The sequence below is a fragment of the Palaemon carinicauda genome, chromosome 17 (genome assembly GCF_036898095.1).
Source record: "Palaemon carinicauda isolate YSFRI2023 chromosome 17, ASM3689809v2, whole genome shotgun sequence".
Taxonomy (NCBI): Eukaryota; Metazoa; Arthropoda; class Malacostraca; order Decapoda; family Palaemonidae; genus Palaemon; species Palaemon carinicauda.
In genome coordinates this window covers 42,655,308-42,667,184 of record NC_090741.1, presented here as the reverse complement: position 1 = coordinate 42,667,184, position 11,877 = coordinate 42,655,308, and the positions used below count along the sequence as shown (strand labels likewise).

Below are 11,877 nucleotides of genomic sequence, written 5' to 3'. Positions count from 1 at the left end.
AACCATCTCTCTCTCTCTCTCTCTCTCTCTCTCTCTCTCTCTCTCTCTCTCTCTCTCTCTCATCGAACGTTATAGCGGTAACCTAATTGTTCGGTGACTTTAAAAATAGGCCTAGTAATTACTTCTTTTACCTTTTTTGCATATGGATCCATAATTGAGGTGGGTACAAGTTGACTTATAACTGAAGTTAGGAAAAGTATTTTGGATATGGAAAGGACAATTATCTTTCGTAACAGTTTAGAATTATCGTAAGTTATCACTCTGTCATTAGCGGCAGTTTGCTATTGTGGATTGAACGCATAAGGAAAAAAAAATTTCCAGCTTTGCTACGAATTTAGGAATTTATATGGATACGGTAAGTAAAATATTTGTAATAACATAATGTTTACTAAATGTTTGTAATATCATTAGTTATGACTTAGATCATGTGTGTTTAATGCATTCGTTTCTTTATTATGATCGAAGATGGAGCGTAAACAAATGGAAGGTTTCCGTTTCAGGCGGCATCATAAAGAAAAACATTTCATAAATAGCATTCATTTCATTTATTTGAAAGTTCTAATAAAAAATAATTAGAACATTGGTAATAACAAATTCAACATATAATCTATACTTGGTAAAATTACTGTCAATTCAAAAACACAGATGTATAAATGCGTCTGTTTCTTCGTTGTGATCAGAGATAAACGTAAACAAAACATTGGTTGTCGTTTTCTATTGTGCTTTTTAGCGTGTTTAGGAAACGCATGATATAAAATCGCCTTATTTTGATAATTCTGGATTTTCAATCATACAACAAGCTAGTCTATAGAGTGATGGTTTTGCTATTCACCAGTTGTATTATACAATAGATATGATAAACATTAAAATTTGTCTGTATTTTGGGTTGTGTTATAACGGGAAATATATGGTGTTTACACCTATCCTGGTTGTAATTTTAACCATTTTTCAAGTTATTAGAACTTTAAAGTATATTAAAAGTTTTATTTATTTACAAAAACAATTTGATATTATAAAGAAATACAGTATAGTACAAAGAAAGTATTGGAAATGGGTAGTAAACACATTTGAATAGGCAAATTGCTGGTTGCCATGGCCGGAATGGAATTATTTCTGTTAGTTGTGTGTTTCGAAATTCGCGATTTTCCATTTACACGAGGTCATTAATCGACCAAATTCTCGCATAATTCGGGACCCTACTGTATATGTATGTATGTATATATATATATATATATATATATATATATATATATATATATATAATATATATATATATATATATATATATATATATATATTATATATATATATATATATATATATATATATATATAATATATATATATATATATTATATATATATATATATATATATATATATATATATATATATATATATATATATATAAGAAAAAGTAAGTTAAAAGACAAAAATTAATGGCAATCCAGAATAGGCGAGGAGGAAGAGCGGAAACAACCGCTCTTCATCCGAGCCAAAAGTAAAGTGACTAAATTACAGGTGTATGGATGGGAGTGGTAGCAAGCTACCCCCCTACCCCCCACTAACTAGCGGTGTAGGTAGTTAACCCTCGCTAAATTTTAATGCCTCGTCATTTCAGCTCTGACGAAAGTATAACCCCTAATAAATAACGTGGTTTGTATTCCAGTTCCGGAACAAACTGACATTATTCAGGAGGTCGTTCTGTCATCCTAAAAATGGTAAGACTCAATAAGCATTTTTAGACAGGGCCAAATGTTGTGTGTAAGCTTTTTTGTTATTAACAGGACCAAAAAAAAATCCTCATGACTACTTTAGAAACCTTTGGTGAACAGACAAAAAATAGAATGCTGGGTACATACGGGTGATAACTCTGATAATGCAGGGATCAAGCTGATTCTTTAGAGATGTTCTTTTAGCTTTGTTTGCAAAACACTCTCCCCCGGTTAGTGAGGACGTTGCGAGCACTTCAACAGGGAAAAAGTAGCGAAGCAAGTCGTTGATGTAGCGATTGGCATTTGTTCGACGGAATTTGAAGTAGTCACTCGTGTGAATGCTGATTCCTCCACCTAAGTCAAGCTGCAATGAAGAAAAACAAAAATTAATTCATTGTATGAAAATTCACCCTATTTGAACTTTAGTGTACAACCCCATAAAGTCCCTCTCTGTAAAATTGCACTACTCCACTTCTGAAAACTTGATAGTCTTTGGAACTTACAGGTTAAAAAAAAAACATATTTTAACCAGAGATGAAGTCAAAATTCTTCTTTCTCATAAAATATGTCTAATCGTTAGGATGAATTCTTATATCTTTGAATTGTAATTGGTGTATTTACTGCAATTATTTTACATCATACATACATATACCAAGGCACTGCCCCCCCAATTTTGGGGGGTAGCCGACATCAAACAAATGAAAGAAAGGTGAGCTTTCCTCTCTACATTTTATATATATTAAGTAAACACCCTAGCAGTACCAGCTGAACTCGGTTGAGTCCCTTGTTAGGCTGGGAGGAACGTAGAGAGTAGAGGTCCCCTTTTTGTTTTTGTTTCTTTGTTGATGTCGGCTACCCCCCAAAATTGGGGGAAGTGCCTTGGTATATGTATGTAAGTAAATGTTAATAACAAAACTTGCAAGACTTGAAGGATCTGAAACAAATACAACTGTACATGCTGAACATTTTTATTAATAGAGTAACTCTTAATATGTTTGCCATGTTGGGGAGCAATAAGTAAATAGACATTTTTTCTTTTTTTTGCTGAAACCCTTTAGTACCAACTACACTACTCACTGAGTATTAATATTCATGTGTTCCCTTTGATCACTTCCAACTAAGCTGTTCAATTTCTCTGAGCTTTACCTTGCTCTAATTTTCTGTTATCCTTCAAGAACAAATCTTTAAGCTGAGCCCTACTAGCCTTAAGGTAAGACACTTTTGTATCGCTCTCTGCATGAATATACAGAAACTGTATTCCCCATTTATAAACTTCAAGAGGAAGGCCAAGGTTTGGGTGGATGGATGGAGTGAAGGAAGCTTTGGGTGATAGGAGGATAGAAGAGAGAGGCAAGAGAGCGTGCTAGAAATAGGAATGAATGGCGAGGGGTTGTGACGCAGTTCCGGTAGGCCCTGCTGCTGCCTCCGATGCCTTAGATGACCGCGTAGGTAGCAGCAGTAGGGGATTCAGCATTATGAAGCTTCATCTGTGGTGGAAATGTGGGAAGGTGGGCTGTGGCACCCTAGCAGTACCAGCTGAACTCGGTTGAATCCCTTGTTAGGCTGGAGGAACGTAGAGAGTAGAGGTCCCCTTTTTTGTTTTGTTTCATTTGTTGATGTCAGCTACCCCCCAAAATTGGGGGAAGTGCCTTGGTATATGTATGTATGTATGTATAAACTTCAATTAAACTGTTTGTTAAAGAAGTTACTAATATCGCTGCAATGGAACAATGATACAGTTCAAAGACAAAGATGTAATTTGCCTCCTCCAATTGACAATAGAAATCTTACAAAATTTAACATAAATTTCCGGATAGATAAATTACAAACGGCAAAATTTCAGATAGCCCTCAACTTACAACCTTAACAGATTCCAAAAAGCTGTCGGAACATTGAATTTTTTATAATTTTGGCCTTGGGTAGGCTTCACCTAACTCACGTGCCTGCAATTTCCAGCTCAAAGGTCAACAAATAGACCCGTTTCATGTTGCAAATGTCATCTTACTTACTGCATTAAATTATAAAACATTGTTTTATAACAGTATTTCATAGAGCTTTTCATACCATTTCTGAAATTTATTATTTCAGTTGGATTTGAATTTGTATCTCTGAAAGTTTGTAACATCATGAAGTTCCCACTCATTACTGGGGAAGAAAAAAAGAAAAAGAAGAAGAAGAAGAAGAAGAAGAAGAAGAAGAAGAAGAAGAAGAAGAAGAAGAAGAAGAGAAGTTGGACAAAGGAAGCTGGTTAACTAGTTCCCCAATGACATCACTCCTGTAAAATATAGCACACCTGTGCCTTTGGAGATGTGTCAAGCACCTGTGAGAAGAGCAGGTGTAGTCCCCCAGGGAAAAGAACATCCCCTACTTACAGAATCAAAGGTGACTGGCTCTCCATTGAGGACCTTCTGTACAACCAATTACACATTACGATGAAACAAAGCCTTACCATGTCTTCTGAAACTCTTGGTAATTCTGGTATAGGAGCTGGATGTTCATTGAGCGAGTCGTCATTTTTCACTTTCTTTGGTGTGTGCAACGTCGAGTCGTCCAGTTCAGCATCAGAAAAATTGACTAAGGTAGGTTCTCCGTGATCCATCTCGAAGGGCCGCTTGCGTTCGGGGCTCATCAACACATTTGGTTCCAAGGCTCCGGTCACGACCGACCGCTCCGAGGAGGAGTTAGGAGCGAGTTCTGCCGAAGCTGCTTCTTTAGCAAACAAGCCTAAGCCTCTTATCTGTAAAGTAACAATACAAAATACAAAAGATATTTTCAAGAACTAAGAAATCAATTCAAGAGCCTAAATTACCTAGACTATATTATCACTACACTATATAACTTATTCCATTTTAAATTAAATTTTTCAACATATAAAATATGACAATTTGCCCTAAATTATATTCTTCCTAGCTATAGAAACCCGTAATCATTTAATATAGGAATTCGCTTCAGCTCAGCTGAAACAGCCGAAGAGAAAGAAAACCAGGCAGTTGTGCTGATTGGTTGGCTGGCGGTATGGGGTGCTCCCCCCTCCCCACCCCACTTTCCTCATTCAAACGCTTTAGGCTCAATGTGGAACATAAGAGGGGTGGTAGAGGCGGGCATTTATATTAAATGATTACGGGTTTGCATAGCTAGGAAAAATACAATTTAGGACAAATTGTCATTTGTTCCGACGCGATATACAAACCTCGTAATCATTTAATATAAGAAGACCCACTGGTTGGTGGGAGGTCTGTCTTTGCTGTTTGTGGACAGCTATCTGCCCGAATATAGACCTGGTCTCGAATGAGAGCAGAGGACTAAATCCACCTACCCGTCTATTGACTCAACATGATGATGGTGGGGTCTGAGAGACTGGGAGCCGCCGAGCGATGTGTAAGAGCATCGCGCGACCTGAGAGCTTGAACGTAAGAGACACTCAACCCTAGGGTTACAATGACTGGATGAACCTCCAAAACCCTGCCTAGCAGAAGACGGGGGGAGAATACCTGTAACCAAACTCTAGCAGTCTTACCTAGGAAGACTTGTCTTGATATATGGAACTCCAAGGGAGGAGACAGAGAGAAAGGCGAATCACCTGCAGACTGCTTTCACACTGCCAAACATACCATAAAATCAAGACAAGAGACTTCCCTGTCCCGGAGGAACTGGAGAGGTCAGACAATAGCTTGAGGCGCTATCACAGGGCCAAGAACAAAGGTGTCCAAGGACTTTTGCGTAAACTCCCTCAAGTAAAAGGCCGAGACCAGCCTTCAGCACTTGGCCCACTGCAAGATTTCTCTTGAAAGCGAGTGTGGGGGCAATATCTCTAATCTCGTGAGCTTTTAACCCTCGTTGGTGCTTGGACTCTTGAGGAAGTCTCATATGCCTCGCAGACGGTTTCAAGGATCCAGAAGGATATCGTGTTCCTCGACACCTCCTTCTTGGCTCTGCCGGTGCTAATGAAGAGTCGTCGACATTCAGATCTGAGATGCACAGTTTGCTTAAGATAGCGCCGGAGACACCTGACAGGACAGAGAAGTTTCTCACCTGAACCGCCACTCGCCGCATCCGGTAAGGAAAGAATAGTGAAGGCCTCGAACCTGGGATCGTGGATCACTGGGTTCTGAGTCTTGGCCACAAACTCTGGCACAAAACTCAAGGAGATTTCCTTCCAACCATCTGCGTGAGTGACATTACAAGAGAAGCCATGTAACTCCCCGACTCTCTTCGCCGATGCTAAGGCTAGCAGAAAAAAACAATCTTAAAGGTCAAGTGCCTATCTGAGGCACGGCTCAAGGGTTCATACGGAGCACGAGTGAGAGACCCGAGAACTAAGGTGACATCTCACTGGGGAACTCGAAGTTCCCTCGGGGGACACGACTGTTCGAAGCTCTTAATGAGCATAGAAATCCCCAGTGCATTGGAGATATCTACAGTATGCCCTTCAGACAGAACACCATTGCAAGGACAGACCTATACCCTTTAATGGCAGTAACAGAAAGGAGCTTATCTCTGCGAAGAAAGACTAGGAAGTCCGCGATTTGAGTCAGGGAGGCTCCGCCCGGAGAGATACCCCTTCCACTACAACAATCACAGAAGACCAACCACTTTCCTGGTAGACTGAAGAGGAGGATTTTCTAAGGTATCCCGACATCTCTCGCAGCGAGTTCCAAAAAGCTTCGCATTCTGAGGAGATGCTGGATAGTCTCCATGCGTGAAGTCTGAGCGATTGCACCGCCTGGTGGTACCTGTTCGACAAGGGTTGCCGAAGGAGATTGGACCAGTGTGGTAGCTCTCTCGGTGCCTCGACCAGGAGCAACAACAGATCAGAAAACCACTCTTTGTGTGGCCATAGTAGAGCAATGAGAGTCATCCTGAGTCCTGGAGTTACTAGGACCCGGGACAGGACTGCGCGAAGCAAGTAAAAAGGGGAGGAAACGTGTAGCAATCCAGTAGATCACAAGGATGTTGCAGAGCGTCCTCGAACGCAGCCGCAGGATCTGGTACTGGAGAGAAAAACACGGGAAGCTTGGCGTTGTGCCGTGTTGCGAAAGGTCAATGCATGGTTCTCCCCAGAGGTCGAGTACTCGACTCGCGATCCAAAGATAAAGAGACCATTCTGCCCCTATTACCTGGTTTCTGTGACTTACGGGCGTCTGCCAGAACATTTCTCTTGCCTGGAATGTACCTAGCTGACAAGGTTACGTGCAAGGGACGTCAGAGCGTGGCCCCTTACTTGTTGACGTATGTGACCACGGACGTGTTGTCGCTCATCAGCACTACCGAGTGCTCTCTCAAACAGGCCTGGAAATGATAGAGTGCCATCATTTCCAGCACGTTGATGTGCAGGTGTTTCTTCTCTTCTGGGCCGAGAGAAGGTTGTGACTCAAAGACAGGTTGAAAGCAACTGAGTCAGTTTATTGTAGAACACACTCCCTTATATCCAAAATCTCAAAGCAACAAAAGTTTTCATATTCAAACTCAACACCGTTACCATTGAGAAAAACAGACATGTTATTTCAGGTTCTTTTTAGTGCGAGGGGAGAGCGAAGATACAAGCACAAAATGAACTATGTACGATCGTGTGACACACGGTTGGTACATGGCTCCCCCCAAAAAAAATGACACATACTGAACATGTTAAATAGGGCGCCCTGAATCTGGAGAGGTAGTAGTTGATGAAGTGGCTGTCCATAAGGGCATTGGCTTTGGTCATCAAGTCCTTTATGGGTAAACTATCGACATCGGGTATGGCAGCACGTACAGGTTCGGGTAAACGGCTTACCCCAAGGGCATGAAGTAGGTTCACCTCACGAGGAGAGCCGTCTGCGGCAGGTTGCAGGCGAGTGATACTGGTCATTTTCCCGAGGTGAGCGAAGCCCTTTGGTCCCCCCAACGGTTGTTGAGAAAGCTGAAAAGGCATTGCTATACGGGCGGCTGGCGACGGCGAGTACTGCTGCAGAAGGTATGCATTGACGGCGTCATAGTAACGGTGAGAGGGGAGGAGAGCGAGTCGCTCCGGGGTCACCAACGTGACGGGCCGAAAGAAGGTTGTGACTCAAAGACAGGTTAAAAGCAACTGAGTCAGTTTATTGTAGAACACTCTCCTTTATATACAAAATCTCAAAGCAACAAGAATTTTCATGTTCAAATTCAACACTGTTACCATTGAGAAAAACAGACATGTTATTTCAGGTTGTTTTTAGTGCGAGGGGAAAGCGAAGATACAAGCACAAAATGAACTATGTACTATCGTGTGACACACGGTTGGTACAGTGACTAGATAAGAGAGACCATGCAATTTGCCTACTCTTCATCAATGCCAAAGCTAGCAAAAAGTCAGTCTTAAGAGATATAACTGTTTAACAACCTTCTCAAAGGCTCAAACAGGGTATGCATAAGAGCCTTGAAAACACAGGTCATGCCTCACGCTAGAGGACCTGAGGTCCCAGGTTGGGCACGAATGCTCAAAGCTCCTCATGAACTTGAACAATTCCAATGAGGAGGAGAGGTCTATAACCTTCAGTCAAAAGATTGTGCTCAACTCCAAGCAGTAGCCTTTGTCAGCCATGATTGGGAGGTGCTATGGAAGACCCAACCTTCTCAAGTCAAACTCATCGTTGTTGGTCTGCACAGCCATAGGAAAAGTTTCCAACCTCCATTGGGGTGTGGAGATCACTGAGTGAACTCCACACCCCCCACAAATGCCTAAAAAACCCGCCGATACAGATAAGAGCCCTTCTTGTTCCTGCTGCATACTCCCTTGAGACAGAGCCAAGAGAATATGCACTAAAGTCACTAACATGAGCACTCTGTGAGGGAAGGAAGGAGGTGAAAGAATTCCTCGGTGTCATCTTGGGAGTTGACAAGACAGACCAAGGAGGAAGCTTAGCTCTCTTTCTCCCTTCTAAAGCATAAACATGCCACTGCACAGAAGACAATAATCTACACTCAGCACATGTGGATGATTTTGAATAATCATGACCCCTGCAAGAAGCATAGCAAGTGTGGATCAACAGCTTGTTTAGTCATAGACCAGCTGCAGCCGCAGCTCTTTCCACGGCAAGTATGAATTTCTTGCTTATTCACATTCATGAGCAGCACAAACTACCAGCAGTCACTAACTACTGTAGAAAGTAAAAGATAAAGATCAAAGCCTTTGAATAGGTGGTGAAAGTACGCCCGTACTCGTTGCAGCCAAAGACAAAAGTGGAGAGTCGCCGACAGGCGGGTGGGCAAGGCTACTCAGCCACGTGTACCACCTGTTGTTAACTACTCCGTTGATAAATTCAAATGATGTTCCAGCTCCGCTGAAGACATTCCCTAGGACGCAGGTTTAAGTATATGTAGGAACAAATAGAATGTATGTTACATTTGACCTAATAAACCACTGGAAAACTTAATACACTTCAAATGTTTGGAGTACGGAATGCTACTAAATTATATTACTCCAGTATCTACTGCACATATTTCATACAGTACTTATAATCACTGGACTCACAAGGCTAATCTATAACATAATCTACCAAAAAAAGCCCAAATACTTTTGGATTTAAGATCATAATTACAATACTGTACCTGTAAACCCTCAGCAGTTTTCAGCAATCCTGCGAGAGACTCCTGTGGGATGTGAACAACACCACGATACATGAAATCTAGCAATGCCTCCATGTCTTCACAACGAACATCTTTCATGAACACTGGAAATAAAAGTTATGTCAATATCCTGACTTTAAGATCACAAATACAGGTGTAAGCACTTTTAAATAATTTAACCATGCCAATACGTATGTAAAATTCAAGGAAAAATTTTTTTTCATACAACGTCATTACTTAAAAATAACATAACATTCATGGTCATTGTATCATCCGAGTATTTCAACCCATCTCAGAATAGAAACGACTACAGCCACTGTTCCACATAAAAGGATAAATCTTAAGGTGCCAGGCAGTAATCAGTCAGTTTTTGTGCTGAATAATCTGAAATAACCCATTCAGAGAAAAACCATGGTTGAAAAGGTAAAATTCACAAAATTTTTATTATTTGCATTTTTCCTAACCATACAAACGAGACCTTTAACAGGATTTTTGCTTCAAGCTGGAAACGGCCATTAAGTTTTTTCAACAAGGTAAACACAACTTGCTGTTGGGTGGTGGGTAACTCCTGCCCACCCAACACGTAGCACTACCTTCACTTTGACCTATAACCAAGGGTAACCAGTGTAACTTAATTATTTCAGGTTTGTACGGTTAGGAAAAATACAAGTAGATTACAAAATTTGTGATTTATTCCTACACGAAATATCACAAATTATTAGTAATTTGTATTTTTCCTAACATACTTACCGAGAACTACTTTCATAGAATTACCTGGAACCTCCTCTCAAACAACCACAGTTTTGTGTAGTTTACCCTACTCCCATTTTCTGTAATGGTAGGCCTAGGCGGAAGGATACGTGCCCTGAGGGCAATGCCGAGGCAGGCCACATGTGAGCTTGGGTCGCGACCTCCAGTAAGTTCTCCGGTGGAATATACAAACCTTTGACCTTTAATAGCGGACTATAACCAAACTGGATGATTTTATTGACCTAGGAAATATCATTGCACTTTGTTATTGGAGATGAATGAAAGTGGTTACTCCGTCAACCTCGTAACAAAATGAGCATGAAGATATCGCAGGTGCTAGGCTAGGTCTCTACCAGGAGACTGGTAAGCAGTCATGGAGGAACCTTCAGAATGTTGTCTGAATGAATAATACTACCGCTAGAGTGTTATGGGGTCCTTTGACTGCCAGACAGTACCACATTGAATACTTCTCCCTGGTTAGGGTTCACTTTCCCTTTGCCAACTCATACACCGAATAATCTGGCATATTCTTTACAGATTCTCCTCTGTCCTCATACACCTGACAACACAGAGATTACCAAACGATTCTTCTTCACTCAAGGGGTTAACTACAGCACTAATTTTTCAGTGGCTACTTTCCTCTTGGTAAGGGTAGAAGAAACTCTTTAGCTATGGTAAGCAGCTCTTCTAGGAGAAGGACACTCCAAGACCAAACTATTGTTCTCTAGTCTTGGGTAGTGCCATAGCCTCTGTACCATGGTCTTCCACTGTTTTTGGTTAGAGTGCTCTTGCTTGAGGGTACACTCGGGCAAAATGATATTTTAATTATAAAATAAATTTTTGAATATACTTACCCGGTGAATATATAATAGCTGCTGCTCCAGCGGCTCGACAGAAAAACACACAAAAACTCGCGAGCGATCGCTATGAAGGTTGCGGGTGTGCCCACCAGCGCCAACTATCGGCCAGATACCGCATATGCATGTAAACAAGCCTCAATTCTTCTCGTCCCGCTGCGTCTCTATTGGGGAGGAAGGGAGGGCCTTTAATTTACATATTCACCGGGTAAGTATATTCAAAAATTTATTTTATAATTAAAATACCATTTTTAAATATTTAACTTAGCCGGTGAATATATAATAGCTGATTCACACCCAAGGTGGTGGGTAGAGACCAGAGTTAATTAAGTGTACAGCGTATATGCTTAGAGTTTTTGACAGTTATAATATAACAAAACCAAAATATATAGGTACCTGGTAAGGAAGTTGACTTAGACGATTACTCTGCCTTGTAAGTCTGTCTTCCTCACGAAGCCCAGCGATCCTCTTAGGATGCTGAAAGACTCCCAGGAGCTGAAGTATCAATGGCTGCAACCCATACAACAGGACCTCATCAAACCCCTAATCTGGGCGCTCTCAAGAAATGACTTTGACCACCCGCCAAATCAACCAGGATGCGAAAGGCTTCTTAGCCTTCCGTACAACCCAAAAAACAATATTAAAAACATTTCAAGAGACAGATTAAAAAGGATATTGGAATTAGGGTAATGTAGTGGTAGAACCCTCACCCACTACTGCACTCGCTGCAACGAATGGACCCTGTGTGTAGCAGTCCTCGTAAAGAGTCTGGACATCTTTTAAGTAAAATGACGCGAACACTGACTTGCTTCTCCAAAAAGTCGCGTCCATAATATTTTGCAGAGATCTATTTTGCTTGAAGGCCACGGAGGTTGCTATAGCTCTTACTTCGTGCGTCTTAACCTTAAGCAAACATCGGTCTTTCTCATTCAAGTGAGAATGAGCTTCTCGTATTAAAAATCTGATAAAATATGAC

The 11,877-nt window shown here is 41.1% G+C and overlaps 1 protein-coding gene across 1 annotated transcript in view; it reads right to left on the bottom strand.

Annotated features, from left to right (window-relative positions):
- Positions 1-11,877, bottom strand: part of LOC137656324 (protein bric-a-brac 1-like) — a 38,723-nt gene that overhangs the window by 1,891 nt on the left and 24,955 nt on the right. The window contains exons 4-6 of the mRNA XM_068390497.1: positions 9,277-9,398; positions 4,163-4,450; positions 1,861-2,077 (exon numbers count right to left, since the gene is read on the bottom strand). Of these exons, the coding sequence (XP_068246598.1) occupies positions 1,861-2,077; positions 4,163-4,450; positions 9,277-9,398 (627 nt within the window). The remainder of the gene's footprint in view (positions 1-1,860; positions 2,078-4,162; positions 4,451-9,276; positions 9,399-11,877) is intronic.